Below are 26480 nucleotides of genomic sequence, written 5' to 3' on the forward strand. Positions count from 1 at the left end.
TTATTTTTGAAAATAAAAAACAACAACAACAGAGTTGTCATAAGTAGCAAGGGTAAACTAGATAGTAAAGTTTGTGGTCAAACTTTAAGTTGGCTTGAAAAAGCCTAGCCAGAAACTTTGAAGCTAGTATGTCACTAGCATGTTCCCAGCATGACTAACAAAGTGACTAACATGTAATTATCATGATTAGCAAGTGACTAACATGTCTGTAGCATGATTAACAAGTGACTAGCATGTTGTTATCATGTTTACCAGGTGACTGGCATGTAATTAGCATGATTAGCAAGTAGGGATGGGACGGTATGAAAATTTAATATCACGATTATAGTGACTAAAATTATCACGATTATCAATATTATCACGGTTTTGTTGAAACGAGATGAAAGTGTTCAAAAATAGTTGATGCTCACACTGAAAACATTTCAGCAAGTTTTATATTTAATAATCAACAAACAACTAATAAAACAAGCAACTCTATGCACTTAATTTTAAGAAAGATTTAATTCTGTGGCATTTCCTTCCTTACAATGAAAAGTGTAGAAGCATAGAAAAGCATAGAAAAGTCACTGACTTTCGCCATTCCTTCTCGAAAAAAAAACAAAAAAAACATTGTGCGCTGCGCTTGCGTCAGACTGTTGCTGGCTGGACATGATTTAATAGTGAGTTATTAAAACCGCGATAATCAAACACGGTTTTAATGATAATTCATTTTTAAACGATATTACTAACCTTCAGCACATTTTATCACGGTTATCAATAAAACCGGTTATCGTCCCATCCCTATTAGCAAGTGATTAGCAAGTGACTAGCATGTTGTTAGCATGATTGACAAGTGATTAGCATGTTGTTAGCATTATTAGCAAGTGACTAGCATGTTGTTATCATGATTAGCAAAGCTACTAGCATGTTATTAGCATGGTTAGCAAAGTTACTAGCATGTTGTTAACATGATTAACATGATATTGTTAGCATGATCAACAAGTGATTAGCATGTTGCTAACATGACTAGCATGTTTTTAGCGTGACTAGCAAAGTTACTAGCATATTGTTAGCATGGTTAACAAGTGACTTGCATGTTATTACCATGATTAGCAAGTGACTAACATGTTATTAGCATGATTAGCAAGTGAATAACATGTTAATGGCATATTTAGAAAGTGATTTGCATGTTGCTAGTATGACTAGCATGTTGATAACACGATTAGCAGGTGACTAGCATGTTCCCAGCATGTCTACCAAGTGTGATGGTAGTCTAAAACCAGCTAAAACAGGTTGATTCAGTAAAAAAACTGCGTGACCAACAGTGTAAAACCATGTTTATAGCCTGTTTCTAGCCTGATTAGAAAATTACTATTTCTATGCTAATCCAGCTAAAACCAGTTGATTCTGTAAAAAACTGCTAAAACCAGCTAAGACAAGTGTTACAGTAGCCAAAACCACTTTAAAACCATGTTAAAAGCATGTTTCTAGCCTGATTAGCAAATTACTAGCATGTTGTTGGCATGTTTATATGCTAATCCAGCAAAACCCAGTTGATTCAGTAAAAAAACAGCTAAAAACCAGCTAAGACCAGCGTGACTGGCCAAAACCACTTAAAAACCACCAGCTTGGGAGACCAACCAAAGCAACCGATCAGCTTCTCAGTAGGGAGTTTAAGCTTTGCTTTGGCAGTAGACAGCTAAAAAAACATCATAAGGCTTATTGTATTAGGTTTGCACCCCCTCAATGAAAGTCTATGGGATTTTAGGTGGTTTTGATAGTCTGGTTTACGAAAACTGTAAGCCGGATCAGTTAGAAAAGATAAAGCAACACGAGACAGACCAGTCTGAAGGTCTGACCCGAGTTTGGTGGTTCTAGCTAGGAGGAGATACATTTTAAAATTTGAGTTGAAAGAAAGTTGAAAAAGGAGGAGAAGGAGAAGAAGATTAAATAGGATTTCAGTTCATATATATTCCGTTATTTTGACCTGAATCATGATTAGGGCTGGTTGACCCATTTTTCAGGTATATATTACCATTCACAAGTCTGAGGTCAGTATTATTTTTATAGTCAAACATTACTTCAAAAACATTAAAAAAATAAAAAATAAAATAAAAATAAAAACACATTCAAACATTCAAACATAAAAAAAATAATTAAATCTTTAGTAATCCACCCATGCTGCTATAAAATGCATAGTAAAAAATTTTAAATAAAAGGAAAAACAAATATCTTGCTAGATAAACTAAAATTCTGAGAAAAAGAAATTTCAGTATATGCACAGCAATTTTACTTGACTGTTACAACATTCTGTAACAGAAACTAAATTAGCAAACCTTTATTTGTAAAGTGTTTTATTCAAAAACATGCATTACCTCATGCTATTCAAATACAATTGCACTACCAGTTTAGTATATAACAAGTAAATTTTTACATGTGGGTCACCATAGTAACACTGTCAGCTGTCGTTTGAACGCGGCTGAATTGTGCTGATATGGAGAAGAGTGAGAGAGGCTTATTATAGAGAAGTCGTGCTGTCAAAGTCCGTACCATCATGTGGGCAGCGTCTCTATAGTAACAGCGCTGGTTTTGGCCATGAAGAAAGGCTCGGCGAGTGTGTGTGTGTAGGGTGAAACCAAATGTTTGTTAAATAAAGAAACCAGGAAGGATGTAGAGAAAGAAATATTCAAACGAACAGTGGGCTATGTTTGTGTAGGTGTCACACAGTGTTTTAGGTGTTCCTGCCTAAACTAACCTCGTCCAACAGAGCACACGCCTGCCGTGAAGTCTGCCTGTAGGTGTGCTGGATAAAATAGGTCACACACACACACACACACACACACACACACACTTATTGTTACTTTTTTTCTGCTGTCTCTCAGATCATGAGTGGTTCTGCTGCGCGCACACACACACACACACATACATACATACATATACATATATATATATATATATATATATATATATATATATATACATATACATATATATATATATATATATATATATATATATATATATATATATATATATATATATATATATATACTAAACACTACTGTGCCATTTGACCTTGAGAGCAGCAGTGTAAATATTTGCTCTGATAATGATAATGAAAATGAATCATTTTAAAGTTTAATTTGATTCAGTTATTTTGGTCTGATTCACGATTGGGGCGGTGTTGATATATTATATATTTCCTATATTTTCAACACATATATATATATATATATATATATATATATATATATATATATATACACACTATAATTCAAAAGTCGGAGGTCAGTAAGTTTTTTTTTTAGCAAGGATTCATTTAATTGATTAAAACTGAAAGTAAAGACATTTTTACCAAAGCTATTTATTCCAAATACACTTTCAACATTGATACAATTAAAAGTTTTGTGAGCAGCAAATCAACATATTAGATTGATCATGTAACATAGAACTTAGTTTTGCGTCACAGGAATTTATTTTGTTATATATATTAAAATAAAAAAACTATTATTTAAAATTGTAATAATACTGAACAATATTATTGTTTTTTTTCAGCCCCAGTGAGCATAAGAGACTTTCTTCAAAAACATATTCAAAAATGTTACTGATCTCAAACTCAATTAAACAACATCATGAATCTTTTGTGATTTTAATTCACTTTATTCTTTATAATTTTTTTTCTATAGAAGTTTGAGTCATTGCAATTAATCTGTCTGTTTAAATGAATCAATTCATAACAATTGAAATCAACCTAAAGGTTAAAATGCATCATTATTCATTAATGTTCACAGAAGTCACAGTCTATATAGTATATAGCTATACTATGTATTGATGCATATAAATTGATATGATTAAATATCATTATTCCTAACTCAATTGTGTAAAAATGTACAGTATTTTACTTCACATTTTAAATTCAGTTTGGAAGTTATGGGAAAATAAAATCATCTGAAGGTCACAAATAAGCAAACAGCCCTATTCAAATAGAATTTAAATTTTGAAAATACAGTTAGTTGATTATTCATTTTAAAAATGCATTCCATTTTCATCAGATCATTTTAGCTTGCTACATTTTTAAACCACTACCTTTGATCCACATCGATTCTCTCCCTACAGGCTCTGATTAAAGACACGCAGCAGGTAAGTTTAGAGAAGTTGACAGTGCTAACAGAACTAATGACTGGAAAACACAACACTTAGATGTCATCAAACTGGAACTGGCCATTACGATCATTGTTTTTTGGTTGCTGTTGCTCACAGTAGGTGTCCTGGATCTGACCTCAAAACAATACAAAAGGACAGCAGCCATTAAGTCACTCAAGCTATACAAGCTATACAGGCTATACAGGCTATTGTCAATTGTCTTGGAGAGTCGCCACCCCAAAACCCCACCTCCAAATCTCTAACACTAAGCAGCTTTTTCCAAAGACCATTAAAAGCCTGATTATATGCACAGTTTGTGGATGCCAATTCAGAAAAAGCCCAAGCAAGCATATTCCAGCCAGATGTAATGGTCTGATGGGGACACTTATCTTGCAAAGATGCACTGTGTGATACTATAGTAAAGTGATGGTATCAGACGGCATGGCTCTAAAATATATTTACATATGGTAACATTTACATGGAATTCTAAAGAACATCATGGGATTGTGATGGTGCCATAGGAACACTACTGTATTTTTTTATTTTATGTACTTTCAGTGGAAAAGTGAACTAGGTGAATTTGGAAAAGGATGCACAAATGTGTCTAGCAAGGTATAAGCTTAGGCAGAGGGTGAACAGACTCCAGGGTAAGGCTAAAAGCAGCCAAATCTATTAAGTACATCATTAAGCCAATTCACCACAGACCAGTGTCTCATTTTTGGGTCGTGACCCACCAGTTGAGAAGCACTTCTGAAGGTTCCCTTCTTGCCTTTCATTTCTGCCATGCTGTAAGGAACTTCCTCTCTATCCCTCACCTCATGTGGTCCTGTAAATTTCTGTTGTGTTCGACTCTCCCCAACGGACCTTCAATCTCAGAACAAAGCAGCCTTGGGCTTCCCATTCACCCATGTTTTCTAAGGCCCCCTGGACCCCCCTACTCCTTCCTTTGTCCCTTCTTAAAGATCCCACCCAACCCCCAGCACTCTAAAGGACCTCATTCATAGATCTACTGCTATCCACGTCTGTCCCTAAATGCTCACTCGGGGAAGCAACTGTTCCCAAACCTCCATCTACACTCCCCTCAGATTCTAGCACGGGGCAGAACTCATGTGCCCAGGATGACAAGGGACAACTGGGGATTGGGTATAAGTAAGGTCAAATGAATCATGGACATTCCTGGAGCGGATTCTTAGAAACTCTGCTCCCACAGTCCACTGTGGCGCTGTAAGCCCCCTTCTCACGTTCTGTCCCTCTTTCTATGGAGAATCAGGAAGACTCAGAAGCGCGGCTGGCATACTAAACACTCTCTCTGCATCCCAGCTGGGGCCACGTGAGAGTCGGAGGAAGAAAAGACGACAAAAAAATGAGGAAATGATGGAGAGAGCCTGGGAGAGAAGAAGTCTCTGCAGTTAGACAAAGCGTTTGTCTGTTTGCATGAGCATATTTGAGTGAATAAGTGGCAATGATGAAATGAAACACAGTGAAACTCGGACAAAGCAGAATGTAAAAGCATGAGAGTTGTCAACAGATTAAAATAAATGCAATTAAATCCCATGATTATTGTCCTAAAGTTTGGATTTGATATGATGTATTATATGAATTAGTCATTATAAATGTCTTTCTTTACTATTTACTGAAAAACCAGAGACAGAGACTATTATTCCAATTAAATGCTACAAATGTCAAACTAAGGGAATAGGTCATTCAAAACATACTGTCATCTCTTTTCAACCCCATATAGTATTTTTTCATATTAAATTGTCATTTTAAATTAGAATTAATTTTTTTTAATAAAGATCTCGGCAGTACATATCAACATCCACTTTCATTTTATGGAAACAAGAAGCTCATAAGTTCACTTATTCAGCCTTGTTTCTCCTTTTGTGTTTTAAAGAAAAATAGACAGAAAATAATACAGGGTTGAAATGACAAGAGTGAGCACATGACAATTGTTATATTTGGGTGAATTATTATTAACTGTGTGAAATGAATCTAAGGTTGTTAAACATCATTACACACACAAGTTAGCATGTTAGCATCCACAGAGCGCTACATGCTGATGTATGGCATGTATGTAGTAACGGTGGGGGTGGGCAAGGGCCATTTGTGTTGGCACAAGTTCAAAGAAGCTGCTTTTACAGGACCTGCGACTTCATTCATTCAGAATAAAACACAGATAAATGAAGTGTAGCGAGGAATGCATAACCGCTCTATGCTGAACGCCGAAGCAAATGTACAGCTATGACATGATAGGAAGCTTGGAGGCTGAACCTTTTTTGTTGAAACAGACTCTAAAGTCCATAGGCTGTCTGAAAAGACAAAAAACCTCACAATTTCCTTTGTGTGTTAAACACACAGACCTCACATACATTAAATTCAGTTCTGAGCAGTGTGAAGAAAGTCTGAGCCACAACATAAACCCACCAAAGCAAATGCAACATACCACCACAGAGAAGAGAGTTTACATGAGCTGAGAAAGAGAAGACGCTTCCACATACAGGCTAAACAATAAGGATTTTCTTTGCTGGACCAGTTTCAGACCAGTATTTCAGATGTGTACTAGTCCTGCCAACATCTTAAAAGTTTTCTTGACCAAAAAAACAAAAAAATTCACACCATTTCAAAAATCCCTGTAAATATGTTTTGGCAATCATATGGTTCTTATGGAGATGAAATGATTGAGCGGTTTACAAAGCTCCGCTGCTTTACAATTAGCTTTTCTATGTAAATATGTGCTAGATGGACATCTTTGACCATTGCGCTTTGCAGCTTTTTGTCGCACTTCTCCATTTATCAGGGCTGCGACTCTGCAATTGGATACTATTATGCACGTCTCGTATTTATTAGAGAAAAACATTCTGAAAGCTGCTCCTCTCATACCGCAATCAACATGATTTTTTTTTTAATGTAGGATTATTTTTTCCGCAACCAGACGCTGCACGCCGGAAATCCTGCACGGTGCCGGAGTACTTTAAGCCTAGTTAATAGTGCCAATAAAAACATCATGTTACAAAATATTACTTTTTCAAATAAATATCATACTTTTGAACTTTCTGTTCATCAAAGTGTCACAGACAGTTTCCACAAAAAATATTATGAAGCACTAATTTTTCAACATTAATACTAATCAGAAATATTTGTTGAGCAGCAAATAAACATATTAGAATGGTTTCTGAAGGAAGAAAAGTAAAATAATGCTAATTTTGGGCTTATTTACACTTTTTAATATTCAATATTTTAAAACATCACAGAAAAGCCATTGTTTAAGAAAGCATTAAAACACACATTGTCAACAAACCTACGAAGCAGGAGCAATACAGCACAGACTGATAAGCACCAGATACAAAATTCTCTCTCACAACATTATTCTTAATGACAGGGTGAACGAGGTCTTATCCCTAAAAATAATCTATGAGATTCAGTAAGAAAATCTAAAGATGTGCAAGAATGAGACGCACAGACAGTCTGTGAGAAATGTGGGCTGACAGTGCAGAATGACTCTCGTGGTTGAACTGTGACTCTGTGTCATTTGCCCCAGGGGCATCAGTGCCAAGAGCCATTGGAGCTCATATTGAAGCCTGGGAAAGAGGTCACTGGCAAAGCTGCGTCTGCTCAGGAACAGGTCATGAAATATGTAATACCACAGAATATCTACAACAGCCTATATTTTAAAACCTGTATTGTACCACTTAATTAACTAAAAATTCATATTATAAAAGGGATTTCATCTTGATATTTATTGATCTATTATCTGTAAACAATTAATAATAAATAAAGACTTTAACTGGAATTGAACCTAGTGCCAACAAGAATAATGTTTGTAGCATATAAACCAGCCATAAACATTTCTCTAGATTGCCAATTGTCAAAAGGTTATATGAACATTTTATTAATAAGTGCATTAATGTCAGAAACTATGAAAATGCTGTGTTTTTGTCTTATAACTACAACAACTACAAAACATCTTGAACCAAACCTTTATTTTTTTGGCCATATTTAGATCACTTGCATTGGTCAATAATTGTGTCCACTTGGTCAGTTGTTAGTATTAAGTTCCCCATCATGTCATTTCCACAATCTACTGAAAACTAGGGATGTCCCGATCAGGTTTTTTTGTCCTTGAGTCCGAGTCATTTGATTTTGAGTATCTGCCGATACCGAGTCCCGATCCGATACTTCTATAATACATAAAAAAAGAATTAAGAAGAGCGAAAAAACAGATCCAGGATCTTCAATAAATTACATTTTGAAATATATTCAAATATAAAACAGCTATTTTAAATAGGCTAGTAAAAATATTTAAAAATCTTACTGTTTTGCTGTACTTTCGATCAAATAAATGCAGGCTTGGTGAATAGAAGGGACTTCTTAAAAAAAAAAAAAAAAAAAAACCCTTAACAAGCTTACTGTTCAAAAACTTCTGACTGGTAGTATAGGCAACTTTATTTTTTCTCTAATTTCTAGCTTTTAATTGGCTTAGAAATCTATAAATGCTGGACAATAACAAATAATAATGATTTGTTTATATACTACAAACACTGTTTATCACATAATAATGCAGAATAGTTTCTATACTGTAATAAATACTATGTCAATCAGCACTGCATTGTTCATACTTTATTTATCACCTGCTGGAGATGACTTGAAGAACAATTTATTGTCGTGATTGTATATTAATGTCTTTGTGTTTGCATAAGTTTCTGTTTTCCTGTGCACACCACAGCATAGCTGGACGCTTTTGTCCATATTAGGAATATCCTGATATCAGCGCGAGAGCGCGCTCCGGCTTCGAGTATGAATGAAACACACACTGCATGAGAGTTTAGCGCTCTGTGATGTTCATCTTGCTGTATCCTGGGTCCGAATGAAATATCAGGTCATGCGCAAACTATCATGTCTCTTTGACTTTGAATCTATATTTATTCACACCAGCTCTTGAAAACAAAGTGATGTCATGCCACACGCGTTGCTGTTTCTGTGTTGAGTCAAAAGGGTCTAACTCTGTGCCACCGCATAACAAAAGATGTGTTAAAAATTTATGAGAATATATATATATCCGAGTCCTGATCGGGAGGTAATGTCCGATTCCGATCGAGTCTGAAACCACGCGATCGGGCCCGATTTCCGATCACGTGATCGGATCTGGACATCCCTACTGAAAACCTAAGATTATGCATGGTTGGGTTCTATTTTCAGATGTGAACATTTTAGTAAAAACTGCATAATTGCAAAACTTCAGGCAATTTTATGCAAGTCTTCTCTCTAGTCATCAGCTGTACAACTTTACCACATCTTTGTCATTTATAGTCATGGAGCATAGTATTTGTTTGTCATTTATAGTCATGGAGCATAGTATTTGCTCTTAAAACTGCATTAGGCTTTAGAAGAAAGTTTGATACAAATCTGTGAAACACTAAAAAGCCCTGCAGAACTCCAGTACATCTTAAACATTATCACACAAGAACCATTTCAAACGCTGAGTTCGCTTTGTTCCTTTGTGAAGATCTGAAGTTTTGTTTGAGCTTAAAGCCCAGACACTGACCGGAGTCGAGAGCAATTTAAAACACAACAGAAATACAAAAGCTACCAATCTACAACATCACTGTCATGTTTGGACAGGAACTGAAGCAGAGACGAATATGCCGCACAAATGCCCATTAGTTGCTCATTTTGATGATTCAAGATAACTGTAGGGCTGCTACAGGGTTCAATAATGGATGTGTATGAAATATTAGTTCTCCCTTTTAAAACACCCCAAATCTTAAAGGAACAGTTCAAAGAATGTCAGTTCTGTTATTCAAAACCAAACTTCTGTGAAACATAAAAAGAGATTTTTAGCAGAATGTTCACGCTGTTCTTTTTCACACAATAAAAGCAGCTGGCCAGGAAATAGGGTTGTAACAGTGAGGAAATGTTCTCACCGGTTAATCGACGTGTGACAACACCAGTAATACTGGTATCACCTTGAGTGGGGGGGGGGGGTAACTTCCACCCTTTTCCTCCCTTTTGTAAAATTTCAATTTCAAATTAGCGAAAATTTGGTGTCAAGCAGTGGTTTGTTTTTAGTCAGTTTGAGTTTTCCCTCTTTTCTTCTCTTTTAAATAGTTTAAAAGCACTGTGCGCATTTTACTCTCACTTTTAAATTAGCGCCAATTCGGCAATACAACGTAGAACTTAGAGCTTTTATTAACAAAATGAACAAAAGAGCTTGGAGACATGGCATATTTGATAAAAAAAAATTAACAAATCAGCAAACCCTGTGGAACCAAATAAATAAGAAATTTATGTCTAAAAAATTCCAATATCACCTTAGATAATTGGCAGAACTCAACAGGCTTTTAAAAATCCTAAATATTTTTTAAAACAGGCGCTTTTGCATGTCGTTTTGAAAATCTGTCGGTCTCACCTCACTCCTGTCAGCTTCTCCACATGCGACTCTCGGCATGATGCATTGAGCAGCCGCATTCAGTTATAGTCTGTAGTCTGCAGTGTCTGTTCTCTAACTGAACTAAATGATTTTGATTACTATATAAAAAACAAAAACAAACAAATAAACAACGGTGGGGGCGGTGCCATGGTAGGCAAGTGACATAAGTGTTGCGGCTTCACACCGTTAAAACCGTCAACACAGTCTACTGCAGCAACCCTACCGGGAACATTTTCAGTGGTTAAGGAATTTTGGTCAATTCCTCACACAGAACTAGGGGTGTGCAATTCCACCACAAAGAGAAAAATCACTCACTGCTCTTGACATAAAGTTGGGGTATGTATTTTTTTTAAAATGTTTTAAACTGTGTCGGGCCAAGTACCAAAGCAAACTCGTAGCCAATCAGCAGTAAGGGGCGTGTTTGCTCATGATGGGGACAAGAGATCGCTCAGTGCACAGGATGGACGTAAGCCGAGTGATGACACAAAGATAGAGATGGCGGATAAAAAACAAAAGAGGAAAACGTATGCGGAACAAAAGAAGGCTTTCGATAAGGCAAGAAGTAGGACCCGTGTAAATATCAGATCAGCTTTTCAGTGCTGGAGAGAACTGAAGGAGCAGGGAGGCTTGTGACCGGATGCAGAGGCTACTTCGTTTCTTCTTGATAGGCTAGTACCATTGGTTTTGCTTTGTTTCACAGAACTAATACATGCTGTTAAATAAAGCTGCATGATTAATTGAAATGGAATTGAAATCGTGATTCAACAGAAGCTGCGATTTTCATGCATATATTTCAGTGAACCATGGTTCTGTTATCAGCAGTTAATCTCCATCCGAAGGCCAGAGGGCGCTCTCATGCTGAAACTCCAAATATCCCCCGAAGAAGAAACCCAGGAAATGCAGCTGAATAAACAGAAGATTTAACTGCTTTCATTGATTCAACATGACTAATAAACACACAACTTAAAGTATATTTATAATGCAGAGCTGTTATCACTCCTTAGAATACTATTAAATATGTTGCATGCCTTATTCTGTGTAAGAAGTCACATCATCTCACAGAAGGATTTATTTTAAACACTCGACTGACGTTATGAATTGAATTTGGAGTAAAAACTTTATTAATTGTGGTATTTTCACATGCTCTCAACATTTATTACACAGAGCCACAATTCACTGAGAAGCTACGCAAACAGCTGTCATTATCGTGAACGATTTCTTTTATTTCATAATCGTGCAATAAAATCGTCTTGTCAGTGAACTATGGCTCTTTGTAGTAAATGCTGCTCCACTGAAAGCAGGTGATAATGATTTACTCCTGATTAAAGAACTGACTTTACTAACAAAATGCGCACGACAATCACATTCAATTAATCGTTGCAGCCTTACTGTTAAAACACATATATGCAAGTTAAAACAGTACTACCAAAACACATTCGATCTGTATTACCATAGTAACACACATTACTAAAACACTATAGTAATACACTTATTGATGACTTCATCATACCCTCGACTAGCTGGCACAGCAGATTCCTCCATAATCGTTGCCTGGGTTGCGTACGTATGTGTGGGGCGAAGCTATCAAAATAGGGGCGTGTTTGTGTTTGGTGATTTGAAATATCAACATTGGCTATCAGAAATCACTAACCCCACCTTTAAAAACTTTTATACAGCTGCTTTAATAAGTGTATAAATTACACAGTGCAGTGTAAATAGTGTTTTATGTTTTATCTTTGTTCATTATGTTTATTTGTAATGTGTATCTTTGTTCTTATATTTTAATTACAAAGATAAAATAGTGACAAAGATTTTTATCTTTGCCCACTTTGAACTAAATGTTCTTTTTTATTTTACATTTTGTTGTCTTGTAAGGCTTTGTTTTGTTAAATATGGAAATTAGTTTGGCTGTACTGCTTAGACTAAGATGATAAAATGAATAATAAATTGTTACATTCATGAAAAACAAATTGTGATATATTTTTGCCATTTTGCCACCCTTACACAAAGGTACTTCAAAACTTGGTATACCGAGTTGTAAGATCTTTTTTGTCCTCCGTGGTGTTATTTTTCTCCTTTTTTTCCCTAGACGCAAGTTAAGTTTACATAAAAAAAAAAATAAAATAAAATCCCACAGAACAAAGTTTAGTGCATCAAAATGTCTACCAACATATCTGATTTAAGCACATTGAAGCACTGTTCTGGATGTTCATGGGTGCGTTAAAACTATTCAGATTGCATACACAGTGAAATGGCCTACCAAAAAACAAAACAACAAAAAAACAAAAAAAAAAAAGTGATTACAAAATGAATGGACGATCAGATGACTTTAAACAAAACATTTTATAATTAAAAAGTCAATTGAATGGAAATAGGTTAAATACTGCAAATTTAACACATTTCCACTATGTAAATAAAAGAACAGCGTAAAAAGTGAATGTAATTTTAGCTAACACTTTTGTTGCATGGAAAAAAACATGCATAAACATTCTGTGTAACCTGTTGTGTTTCACAGAAGAAAAATTGGGTTTGGAGCAACAAAAGAGTGAGTACATTTATTTAGGACTTCAACATCTAAAACATAAAGGAATCTCTAAAAGAGTCTGAATGAACTACAAACATTTCTTTTTCTCTGAGGATTAAATCACACAACACCATCTCCTTAGTATTAGCTCTACACCTGAGTACATTATACGCCACTAATACAACAGCATATTGTGAGTGAATCACTAAATTAACCTTTATATAAAACCCTCACATATATAATCCACATACACCACATACATAAAGGGCTGCAGCTGAACAACACACACACAAAAAAACCCAGAATGCACTAGATGGATGCCCAACCTTTTCATCCCAGAAGAAAAAGAGCAGTTGGGGAAGTGTCTGAGAGACACACGACTTGAGCAGTAAACAGGAAACGGATGAGATAATGATGAAAATGAAGATTGGCAGGCATTATACTGGCCTGCCCTTTCTCTCTGCCCTCTCTCTAGTCTTTAACATGCAGGAGATCTTTATGTAATTGCAGCAGCCCAAGTGGCAGTGAGTGATGGAGGCACAGGTTGCGTAACACAGCTGTCTCTGATGCAAACAGCATGTTCTCTGAGGATATGAGCATGTGATGCTCTATTCATGTCTCCGTGTGGGGCTGTATTTGCATATTGATGGGCTCGTTTAAATTTCCATCCTTGCATTATGGTTCCAAGCAGGCTGTTGCTTTTTGAAAGACCACAGACTACTTTTTAAGACTGAAAAACATCACAACGAAAATGAAAATTCCTTTCAAACCTGTATGTCTTTCTTCTGTGGAAAACAGAAGAAGATATTAAATATATTGATACTGTGTTCTGATAAATGTGGCCAACTAAATAGTTTTTGTGACTATTTGCATCCATTGTATGGAGAAAAAAATAACAATACTGTGACAAATAAAAAAAAAATATTCTCAAAATATGTGACCACAAAACCAGTCACAAGGGTCAATTGTTTGAAACTGAGATATACCCTATGCATCACCTGAAAGTTATAAATAAATACGATTTCCATTGATATATAGGATAGGACAATATTTGGCTGAGATACAACTATTTGAAAATCCCTAAGTAGGGATGTTTATTTCGGTTATTTTTCCTAACCACCAACCGACGCTCATTAACCGTTATTAACCGTTAACAGACAAGATTATTTAAAATAAGAATTTAATTAAAATTAAAAAGGATAGCTAAGTGTCTGTGACCCATTAAAAATACTAACATTTGTTTCCTGGTAATTAATTTTGCATGTGCAAAAAGCAGCAAACAACAGAACTTGAGGAGGATTCACATGCTCTTCATATCACATCACACACCTGCAGTGAAAAACACAATAAAGTTAGGCTATATATATATATATATATATATATATATATATATATATATAAAACGAATAAATAAGCCAATACAAGAAATATATAATTTACTTAATTAAGAAAATTAACGAAACACTGTGCAACAGAATTTCGGTTCATTTTTGTGCTGCACAAGAGGAAACCAGACGACTGATGGTGGCATACCATTTTTCTTTAGGTTTATATTAGAAAAGCACAAAAATTTGTTTTCATTGTGAATAATAAAGACAAACCTTTTACAATTCCGATAATCTTTTTGCTAAAAGGAGTAGTTGCTTCCACTGTTAGAAGGGAAAATTTCAAGTGATTGCGTTGGTGCCGCATGCATGCACACAGTTGAGCTTTGCTACCTTGACAATGTAGTTGGTTCATTATCATCATAAAATACAGTCAGTCAAACATTTGGAAAAAACACACATTGCTCAGTTTAGATATGTAGGCTAGTAAAATCTGTGCCGTTAAGTGTTATCACTGTACCGCCAAACATTTTGTTTTATGTGGATATTGGAATGTGAGTTAAGTAGCCTACACAAATAACAATTCGGCATTCAAATATAGCGAATACAGAAACATTTGATTTTGTGTCGAATGAGAGACCCAACATTGGTTTCGGTTTCATTTTAACTAGGGCTGCATGCGATTCAGCTGTAAATCTCCATCACCTGTGTGCTTTCACATAGAGCAGCATTAACTACAGAGCTGTTGTTCACTGAAAATCTTGCCAGTGAACAATGGCTCTGTGTAGTTAATGCTGCTCCATGTGAAAGTGCGCAGGTTATGGAGATTTACCGCTCATTACTGACCAGATGTGCATTAAATATCGCATGTGATTTATTGTGCAGCCCTAGTTTTAACCTAAATGAATTCGTTTGGCTTGTCATTTATATTGCTATAGCTTCTTATATTTTTTATAATAATAATAATTCCTTACATTTATATAGCGGTTTTCTGGGCACTCAGAGCGCTTTACATAGAAGGGGGGAATCTCCTCAACCACAACAAGTGTACTGCATCCACCTGGATGATGAGACGGCAGCCATATTGCACCAGAACACCCACCAAACACCAGCTTATTGGTGGAGAAGAGACAGAGTGATGAAGCCAATCAGTAGACATGGGGATGGTTAGGAGGCCATGATGGTCAGAGGCCAATGGGCGAATTTGGCCAGGATGCCGGGGTTACACCCTTACCCTTACTTAATTCTTGTCCTTTTATAAATACTGTTGATTGAAATGATTTGTTGTGGAGTGATGGGAACTAAAATAGCCTGGCTATGTTTACAGTCTTTATTATAATGTTTGTAAACATTTCAAATCGGCATAAGGTCTATTTCTGAATTAAATAATAAAATATGACTTATATATCTCTCTCTCTCTAAAAAAAAAAAAAAAACATAAAATGTTTATACGCGAAGTGTATTTTAACCATGCAGCAAACCTTTTAAAATATTTTTTTATAAATGACTAAAATTAAAAAAAAAATACTTTTCAAAACCGTTTAACTGATGTAATCAATAACAATTCTTAACAGTAGGTTAGCTGTTAATCGGTTAAAATGAACATCCCTAAATCTAAGGGTTCAGGAAATAAAAATCTAAATATTGAGAATTTAGCAATGCATGTGATATTACTGCGTGTGATTGACCCATACACACTGTTGGTTTTTGGTTTACAAATATACTCATGCTACTTATCACTGGTTTTGTGGTCCAGAGTCACATATCTTCTTTTATGTTCATAAGGCCTTTCTTAACCCCTCTGAACCTTGTGGAGTAGTTTTTATGATGGATGGATGCACTTTATTTTGCTTACAAATCTTGATCCCCATTCATTGCCATTATAAAGCTTGGAATTTTTTTATATGACCCCGATTGTATTCATCTAAAGGAAGAAAGTCTTATACAACTAGGATGGCTTGAGGGTGAGTAAATTATTTTTTGGTGCGCTATCCCTTTAAGCTTGAACTGGTAACCTTAAAGGGATGGTTCATTCAAAAATGTCATTATTTTAGTTTTCTTTGCATACAAAATTACAGTTGAACCCCTGATGTCACATGGATTATTTTACCGATCTCTTTCCTACATTTCTGGATGCTGATTGTGTTAATTACATTGCTGTCTACGGGAGAGTCAGAGAACTCTCAGAATGCATCAAAAATATCTTTATTTGTGTTCCGAACAGAGGTCTTACAGGTTTGAAATGACATGAGGTTGAGTAATTAATGACAGAATTCTTTTTGGGGGGGGGGGGGGGTTGGGGGGGGGGTGAACTAGCTATCCCTTTAATTTAATATCCAAGCTTTAGTCTATTATATAAAGTAAATGCATTCTGGAATACAGCCTATGCTCTTTATATTCATTATTAATGAGAAAACTGTCCAGGGTCTTCAAGACACCCCACATGCAGGCTGTGCTAAGCTCTACCTAGACATTTATCATCAAGGAGGAACTATACACCTCAGAGTCAAACTGTACTGATTTTTAATGCACATAGGGCTGGGCGATAATTTGATAATGATAATTATTGCAATATAATTTTCCTCAATAAAACTATATGAAGAGTTTGATAAATGTTCAATTTAATGTTTATGCGTCAAAAGCTAACATTCTTCTGTCTCCCAAATATCCATCGTAAATCTTCCAGACAGGAGCGTCCACAGACACACTGCCAAGTTCCTACACATGATCTTTGCTAAACCAGGATGCTGTGGCGGTAATTAAACACCTTGATCGCCTAGTGCTTCATCACACCCAGCGTCTCGCTCTAGTCATTAGTTTTCACCATGCGCTTATTTGAAGTCTGACCAAGCCCGCACTAATCCCAGCCTTAACAAAGCACTGCTCTCAAATCAACATAAAGTAGAATTAATGTCTACAGACTTAAAACTAAGACAGCTACTTAAATGAACAGCACACCTAAAAAAAACTGTCGTAATTTGCTCATCCAAACTAGTAATGCTTTCTTTCTACTTTGAAACACACCGCTGTCAAACAAGGAATCATTTTTACTTAAAACATTTACTCACCCTCAAGCCATCCAAGATATAGATGAGTTTGTTTCTCTATCAGAACAGATTTAGAGAAGTTTAGCGTTACATCACTTGCTCACCAGTGGATCCTCTAAAGTGAATGGGTGCTGTCAGAACGAGAGCCCCAACAGCTGATAAAAAACATCACAAGTTTTGGACTGTTGTCACTTGTAAGCACTGACTGGTCTGTGCATATTTCTCTCTTTACACTGAAGAGAGCAACATTATGGATATAGAACATGGTGTTTTAGCTGAAAGCAATGGTTTAAAGTTCTAAACATCTTAATGATGGGGTTATAGTTTCTTTTTACAAACACACATCTTCACAAGACTTTAATTGATGGACTGGAGTTGTGTAGATTATTTGTGGATCATTGCAATGTTTTTATTAACTGTTTGGACTTTCATTCTTGCTGGCATCCATTTACTACAGAGGATCCACTGGTGAGAAAGTGATGCAATGATTTTATCCAAATCTGTTCAGATGAAGAAACAAACTCATCTACATCTTGGATGGTCTGAGGTGAGTCAATTTATCAGCAGAGTAAACTGTTACAGTTAGTAAATTGTCAGCAAATTTTCGTTTTTGGCTGATCTATTCCTTTACATTTGATTCTGAAATATTTTAGTTACATTTTAATAATACGTTTAACATTAATCAGTCCCATATATAAACCTGTCATTTGACTTTATAAAGCTTGCAAAAATAGCATACAAATTATATGGATTGTTTTAGGGTGCTTTTTTGAGCTTGACAGTCTCTGGTCCCCATCCACTTCTATTTCTTTCTGTAAATATTCTTCTCCTTTGGTTTTCCACAGAAAGAAAGTCATACTGGTTTACAAAAACATGAAAGAGAGAGTAAACAATGACATCATTTTCATTTTTGGATTAACTATCCGTTTGAGCAAATAGATTCAGGCAACAGACGAAACTCTACAGCTAAAAGACACCCCAAACAAATTTGGTTGGTTGGTGGTTTAATGAAATATTATCATCCCATCTCTTAACATGCCGAAATCATAGTTCCCTTTTTGCAACTCTTTGTGGTGATTTACAAAGAACTTTGACAACACGACATTGCATTTCAACCAGTGACTGGTCTTAGTCAATGTTGACTGAGTAAGCATTAACACAGACCAGTGCTTTCCCAAAAAATCAAGCCAAACGCTTGAACAAAGTGAGTATGTTTGTCAGTTAGTTAGTCTCTAGAAGAACCGGCAGGTCCACTGCTTTTAAACAAACCACTGAGCAAACAGTAATTTGATCAACAACATTAGTCTAGACGTCTCAAAGACCTTTAACAGACTGTCTAAACGCATGTATCCAGCCACCTGAAATATTCATGATTGGACAAGGAGTTTCAGGACGTCTTTGTTAGATCAGAATGAGAAATAATGATGCAAGCACAACAAAACATGATGCATATGCCTGACAACTGAAATGGATATTGATGATGAGTGCATCACAGTGGTAGATAAATGAAATTATACCTTGAAAAGGAGCTGTATTCCCAAAGGAATAGTGCTGGCTGGGTGGGAATGGTTAGCGGGGAGGGGCTCAAACACCTCCAAAAAAACAGTGAACCCCTTTCTGGCAATATGAGTTGAGGGACAATAGCAGTTTGTCAGATGCGGTGTGTTGCTGATGCTGATCTTGTAACTAATGGCAACAACGGCATCAATACAACCAACTCAATCAGTAGGAGGAAAGTGGAGGCAGTTGAAATGGTCTGCAGTGAAAAACATTAAACACTGAGGCTGACTGTGAAGGGTTTAACACAGAAATACAACTTACCACCATCCCTATCTCCAGCTTAGGCGGGAGGGACCAACAGGGCTCCGTGTTTGGATGAGGATGCGTTTCCAAAGTTCCTTCCCACATCAACGCTTTTGCTTACATCCTGGTTGTATTTCGCAGTAGTGTAGTTATAATCAGGATCGCGCAGAGGCACCACCAGACGCCAAAAACTGAGCGACGTTTGAGCGGAGAACCCCAATAAAGAGCAAAAAGAGGAGGAGGAGAAGGAGGGGGAGGAAGAAATGTCCAGCGTGCCCTCAAGCAACTCCAAAAATCCCCCTCAAATACATGATGTCAAAACTGTGACATTCAAAAAAAACATTTACTCAGACAGAAGACTCAAATCAAGCAGATTCCCAGGAACCGCGGCATCGTCGTCCTCGCGTGTTCTCCCGCCCATCTCTACTCTCTGCTCGCTGGTAGAAACGAGGGGCTCTTCGCCGCTCCCAAAACAAGTTGTGGGGGGCCTCGCTTTATCCAAACGCGGTCGAGAGCGTTTTTATGAGCTGTATCGACGCATTGCAACACATGGAGACACTACTTTCGTCGTCTACTTCCGCTGAATGTGACAGGAGCACTGTTTGCTGTATAAAGAAATAATTTCTAAAACATAACAAAACTGCCCCCCCCCCTTTTTTCAGAATGGAATGCTCCACTGAGGTGGCCCGTTGGACAAAAGGAAGCCTGGAACGCGCCGCTTATAAATGGGCGGAGGCTCGCAATCGTCATCCAGTGGAATTAACAAAATAATAAAGGAAAGAAATTAACCTGAATATGAGTTTTAAAATTATGAGAGCCTAATTCTAACCAGTATTTTTGTGATTTAGGTTGTTTGGGGCAAACACTGGGTTTACGGACTGTTGTGGCAAGTAAAATGATAGAACAATGGTAGGCTATTCTTTGCTTGTTTTTAAGTAGCATCATAAAATACATAGTAGCTACATAAATATGGTAATCAGTCACTACTATGGTGTTAATAATAATAATAATATTATTAACAATAATATTACAATAAATGCACTGGTATTCTTAAAGTATCTTGGAGTACCATAATACACGAGTGGTATTTCATGGTATGTCAGGGTATACAAGGAAACAAAGTTCCCGTACTTTGTTTACAATCAGTACTAATATGTATCTCAAAGTAATATAATATTCCATGGTATAAATATACCATGATATTTCGAGGTACATTCAACAAGACATGACATACCATATCACAGGATTTCTGGGAAATACTGTAGTTTGACCATGAATGTGTTAACAACACAAATATAAGAAACTACACAACCAAATATGACATGTTAACAAATGGACAATGAAATGAAAAACAGTGTAATAAATGTAAAAACACGAACAGAGACGATACACACAGAACAAGTATATTTTTAACCAGGCTCCTGAAAACAATTATATAACATTAAACTAAAAAATAAAGAGTTGTCCTAATTTTGATTAAGAATTAAAAACTCACAAGTGGCTCTACGATGCATTTTCTCTTGGTGTTGTGATGTGCGTATATTCTCAATTGTTTGTCAGACAGGTTGATGCACGAGCCATTTCTGCTTTTACACCCCAGCTTTAGGAAATGAGTCTTTTAAAAAATACATGCAAGTGGGCGTGTGTGGTTAGCTGGCTAGCACCAGTTACTCCTCATGTATGAGAGCTTTTCCCAAATAATTCATAAATGGTATTTTTATCATTATGTGTTTGCATTTAAATTATATGTATTATTAGCATTTACAAGAGGTTTTAAAAAATATTTACCATTCAAGACGAAATGACAACTAAGTGATGCCCTCTGGTGGTTGTTTTCAGAGCTATCAGCTGAGGCAGTCAATAATGTTTTGAATTTAAATGAGTTAAACAAAACAGATAAGGATTTAAACTAAAGAAACTTCTCAGTTTATTGAAAAGGTTTGCCTCTTTTACACATTACTTAAAACATCCAACTTATATAGCAACAAATGTAACTGCCTTGGTGAACTATAAAGTTAGTTGCTTATAAGATTTAAAAAAATATATATTTACATTTACATTTATTCATTTAGCAGACGCTTTTATCCAAAGCGACTTACAGATGAGGACAGTGGAAGCAATCAAAAACAACAAAAAGAGCAATGATATATAAGTGCTATAACAAGTCTCAGTTAGGTTAACACAGTACACCGTAGCATGGGAATTTAAATAATAATAATAAATAAAAAAAAAAAAAAAAAAAAATATATATATATATATATATATATATATATATAAATAATTAATTAAAACCGATATTATCAACACCCAAACCAGTTTCATTAACACACTTTATACATTGAAACATTTCTCGACAAGTGAAAGAATTTGCATGATTTTTCAGCATGCTAAGAGAGGGAGAGGCCAGTGTGTAATACTACCCATGGAAATATATGTAGATTTAATAGTAATAAGGGCCATATGAGAAGCTTCCGCTTGTTTATTTGCAACTATTGCAGAAGTGTGAGTGATTCCTACTCCATTATACAGGTCCTGGGTGACACACACACACACAAACACACACAAACACACACAAATCAACACACAAATCAACACAAATACACGGTTTCAGTACAAATGGATTATCTTAGTCCCAACTTCTTTTTCTCCTTTTGTTTTTTGCGCACGACCTCCAGATTACGATCCTTCCATGAACTCTTTCTCAGTTTGATGGGTCTGCTGCCCACATACCTCCCTAAAGATAAAGACAAGTGAATGTGTTTACAGTGTGATGGTCATAAAAAAAAATTATTCACTTTGATACAGTATCATATCAAAATTAAGCTAGTTTACCCAATACAGATCTGACAGGTCTGAGTCAGGCTTTAGCCATTTTCACTCTCAATAAAATGTCTAAATGTATAATGTCCAGGATAATTAAGCATATGTTTAGTAAAGCTCCTGCAGAGTTTCCTTAGTTATTTTTGCACTGTATATTTCTGTCAAATAAAATAAATTAAAAAAAATACACTGATATTCAATAGTTTTTGAACAGCAAGGCTGCATTTTTTTTTGTTGATCAAAAATACAATAAAACTAATATTGTGGAATATGTGGAAAACTATTTTATATTTTAATTTATTCCCATGACGCAAAGCTAAATTTTAGCAGTCATTACTCTTTAGTGTCACATGATCCTGCAGAAATCATTCTAATATTCTGATTTGGTGCTCAAGAAACACTTTTATTTCAATGTTGAAAATGAAAATGTTAAAAATGTTGCTTAATATTTTCCTGATACATGTAAATCCTGCAGGATTCTTTGATGATTATAAAATTAAAAAGAACAGCATTCATTTGAAGCATTATTCATGTTTTTACTGAGACTTTTGGTTAATTTACTGTATGTTTGCTAAATAAAAATATTTAAAGAAAGTATTTTACAAGAATAAAATAAAAAAAAATATATATAAAATAATTAACTAAAAAAAAATCACCTTTGAACAGTATGTATATAATGATATGATAAACTGTATTTTTCTGTTATTGTTTACTGTTATTGATCTAAACACACACTTGTTATTATGCTTATTAACTCACCGTTCATTTCTCTCATGGCACGCACATAATCATTTGGATCTTTAAAGCTCACAAAGCCATAACCCTTTGTTTTCCCAGTGCGTTTATCACGAACAACCTTCGCCTTCAGGAAGGATGGATAACGGCTAAACGCTCTCGCAAGGATGTCATCATTCACCTCATTCCCCAAATCTCCACAAAATATCCGGAAATCATCTGAGAAACCAAGAACAGCATAGCATTAATTTATGTGCTAGGCTTCTTTATTAAGAAAATATGAAGAGAAGACTGTATTTACTAAATGTCCACAAACCTGAATCCCACTCTGTCAGGCTGGTGTCCTCCCATGTGACACCAGCTGCTACCTGGATGCATTTCTTCACCTTTTCCTGTTTTCCTTTCTTCTTATCTTCTGTGCTAGTTTCAGCAGGCTGTGTGCATGTTAAGAAGAAATAAATAGAGCAATATTCATACCAAGAATTCATATTGAGTACATTTATAAACTAACTTTCTTTATCCAGTGATGTAACTACTACGAACTGCTGTCGTTAAAGTCGTTAAGGCTGAAATATGATAAAATATAAATTTGAGACGAAAGAATTAAACCTAAACGAAACATAAATGAAAGTCTATGATGCAAGAAACAAGTTTGAATTTAAGTTTAACTTGAGAAATATAAATATGAATATTCAAATTAAAAGCACAAAGCAAAAGTGAAAATATAGAATACAAGCCAATTTAAAATATAAATAAATAGGATTATAGATAAATTGTTACTAAAACAACACTATTTTTTCTTTTCATCCAATAGCGGTTTTATATTCTTTCATTATTTGTAAAAGTTAAATGTGTAATTTCTGCACCCTTAATGACATAGGATGGACTAGAGATGGTTTATCCAATGGAAAGGACTCTCTCTTTGTCTAAAAGTGTAGCATGTCATCCTGAATCATATTAAACCTCCACATGTGTAGGCTCAGGCTCTGGCTTGCTCGGCCCAATCACGCTGTCATCGGTGAGCGACTCCTTCTTTGATTCCAGAAGCCCAGCTGCCATGACTGCGGCCTGCTGCTCTGCTACCAACGCTGACAACTCCTCCTGAAAAAAAGATTTTACAACCGCACAAGGTGTTTAAAATTTCTCACAGACACACATACTAGCTTTTATTAATATGAACCATGTCAAAGCAATGGTAAACAGGCTATATAGGTGATATGTAAGTGGTGTGTTGATACTTTACTATGCGTGCTTGTTTCTGGCTCTTGAGGTCAGCTCTCTTAGGTGCAGGAGGAGCTGTGTAAACAGTGGGGGCTGCCTGTATAACACTGGGACTGATCTTTGAAGGGTCTTGGGGCATTGGTCGTGGTGGTGCTGAAGTCATAGGGTTCATGCTTCCAACCTGCCAATAAATGAGAAAAAGATTTGAGATACTAACATGACCATTTTTTTTGTACAAGGCAACCTCGAAATGAATAAAACACCCAGCTGATTACAATTCAGAAAATACCCACTAACGCCATGGGTCCCATGGGCGGTCCAACAGGAGCCATGGGGGGCTGATGGGGTCCTGACATAGGAGGAGCCATCATCATGGGTGGAGGAGGTGGAGGTCTGGGAAGAGGAGGCGCTATCATGCCCTGAGGAGGTGGACCACGCATCACTGGCATTCTCTGACCCCCTTTGGAGTAAAAAAAAAAAACATTTAAAATATACGTAATAATATTTAAGGCTTTATAATAGTATGTAAAATGTATTTTTAAAATTCTAAATAAATATCAAAAAAATATTTACACTATTTAATAACCATAGCTATTACATATATATATATATATATATATATATATATATATATATATATATATATATGCTTTTTTTTAAAAATCCTCAATTTAATGGTTTCCGCATTAATAGAATAGATCATGCAATAACACATACCACTGATCTTTTCAGAAGTGAGGGGGACAGAAATTACACACAAATACATACATTATATATATATATATATAAATATATATATATATATATATATATATATATATATATATATATATGCACATATAACCTTTAATACTTAAATGAACAAGAGTTTTAAGGAAAATATAGGACTGAATCTGATCACCTGGTCTCTGTAAGACATGCGGGACAAATGCTGGACGCATCATTGGAGGAGGCGCTATTGCCGGCATAGCTAAAGATAAATAACAGATTATTGTCAGTTCATTTCAATAGATAACTTTGTCTTAAAGTGTGTAATGAGAAAATGTGGATTCATTTAGATGTACCAGGACCAACAAATGTAGGTGGAGGACCAACAAAAGTGGCAGCTCTTGCCTCCAAACTCTGCTGGACCTACAGAAAATAAATAAATAAATAAACTAGCTGGTAAAATAAGGAATTGATGAATGCTATGAGCAATATACATTTAATAAACTTAGCATTTTAATTAAAATGAAACTTCTATTAAAATTGGATTTTAGGATTTTTGGGGGATCTATTTAAAGTATATTTTCAATATTTGTTATTCTCTAAATTACACTTATTATTTCAGTTATTGTAAAATGTAAAAACGTATTATAAAAAAATAAACAAGTAAATTTCAATCATTTGTAAATTTAAAAAAAATGCTAAACAAAAGCATTTTCACTAATAGTTTCACTAATACATTTTTGGATCTCAGCTTATAAAAATATACAAGGCAAAATATTAGAGATATTTTTTAGTTAGAAATAATGAATACCTCTCTGTAGGTGTTTGTACCAATGATGGACCTGATGATGGGTACGGCTGGCATTGCCAGAGCAACTGGCACAGCTTCAACCACTGTAGTTGCCACAGGTCCTCCTAACACCTCCTGCTCAAACCTACAAGAGAAGCATGCATTCTGTCAGAAACACTACAACACTGTCCTGAGAGCAACAACGTGCTGCAAATAAACAGATGGAACTGAACAATCAACTGTGAAGAACAGAACTCACAGAGCCATCTCTGCCTCCATATCCTTCAGGCGCTCCTCTCCAGATTTTAACGCCATACTGAGCGTTATCTGCAACAAATAAATCAATAATTAAGTCAATAAATAAACAGACAAACAAACAAACATCAACTGATAAATCGCAGCAAGCTGTTTGTCCAGCGTTTTGGAAATGACAAGACTGTTTTATCTGCACCTTTTATTGCCAAAAATGCTGCACACTCCCATGACGATTAAAAAGCAAACCCATTCACTCCAAACATGCTGCACGCCCTTGAAATTCAGTTCACTACGTTTTGATAGACAACCAATGCATTTACAGTAACTTTACAGAAAATAACGTAAACAAAAACAGAAATCTGTGGTAAACTGTGCACAACTGTCTACTTTAAAGAAATAAACACGGTTTGAATCGATTACTTATTCTTTCAAGTGCAATAAAAAAAATCGATAACTATGATCGAGAAATGATGTTAAGATGCCACTTGAATCTGTTTTAAAGCTCCAGACTGAATTAAACTCTATCTACAGCCCCGCTTTAACTAAATACATAGTCGCCCTGAAATCTGTCCTGATGAAGAAATTCAAGCAAATATGCGGGAATAAAAAAAAAAAAAAAGGTGATTAAAACTGGACCGTTTGTTTTCATCGACGTTACCGCTCCTGCAGTCGCGGAGGAAATACGTCACGTCACACGAGTCCT

General features: G+C 35.6%; 2 protein-coding genes across 10 annotated transcripts in view; both read right to left on the minus strand.

The window, feature by feature from the left end:
* The window catches only part of LOC132158833 (rho GTPase-activating protein 33-like), a 65915-nt gene extending 44626 nt beyond the window's left edge, over positions 1–21289 (minus strand). For 4 of the 8 annotated variants that reach the window (XM_059568428.1, XM_059568422.1, XM_059568424.1 and 1 more), the window contains exon 1: positions 20744–21289. Coding sequence is in view for 4 of the 8 variants with exons in the window: in XM_059568422.1 (XP_059424405.1) it covers positions 20744–20762 (19 nt within the window). In the remaining 4 variants the exon portion in view is untranslated. Of the gene's footprint in view, positions 1–19266; positions 19823–20743 lie in introns of those variants that run through there. The other 4 variants (XM_059568426.1, XM_059568425.1, XM_059568423.1 and 1 more) reach the window with 4 other exon arrangements.
* Positions 21290–21564: 275 nt separating this feature from the next.
* Positions 21565–26480, minus strand: LOC132157845 (RNA-binding protein 42-like). 2 transcript variants are annotated; one of them, XM_059567113.1, is made up of 11 exons: positions 26414–26480; positions 25782–25849; positions 25544–25667; positions 25095–25155; positions 24926–24994; positions 24318–24484; positions 24047–24205; positions 23767–23904; positions 23120–23237; positions 22828–23022; positions 21565–21982 (listed from the first exon to the last, which is right to left on the minus strand). In XM_059567113.1, exons 2-11 carry the CDS (start codon positions 25835–25837, stop codon positions 21870–21872), a joined length of 1200 nt encoding a protein of 399 aa, XP_059423096.1. In that variant the 5' UTR covers positions 25838–25849; positions 26414–26480; the 3' UTR covers positions 21565–21869. The 2 variants fall into 2 exon arrangements, with proteins under 2 accessions (XP_059423096.1, XP_059423095.1); XM_059567112.1 differs by having other exon boundaries at positions 25089–25155; positions 26414–26479.

The sequence above is a fragment of the Carassius carassius genome, chromosome 15 (genome assembly GCF_963082965.1).
Source record: "Carassius carassius chromosome 15, fCarCar2.1, whole genome shotgun sequence".
Classification (NCBI taxonomy): Eukaryota; Metazoa; Chordata; class Actinopteri; order Cypriniformes; family Cyprinidae; genus Carassius; species Carassius carassius.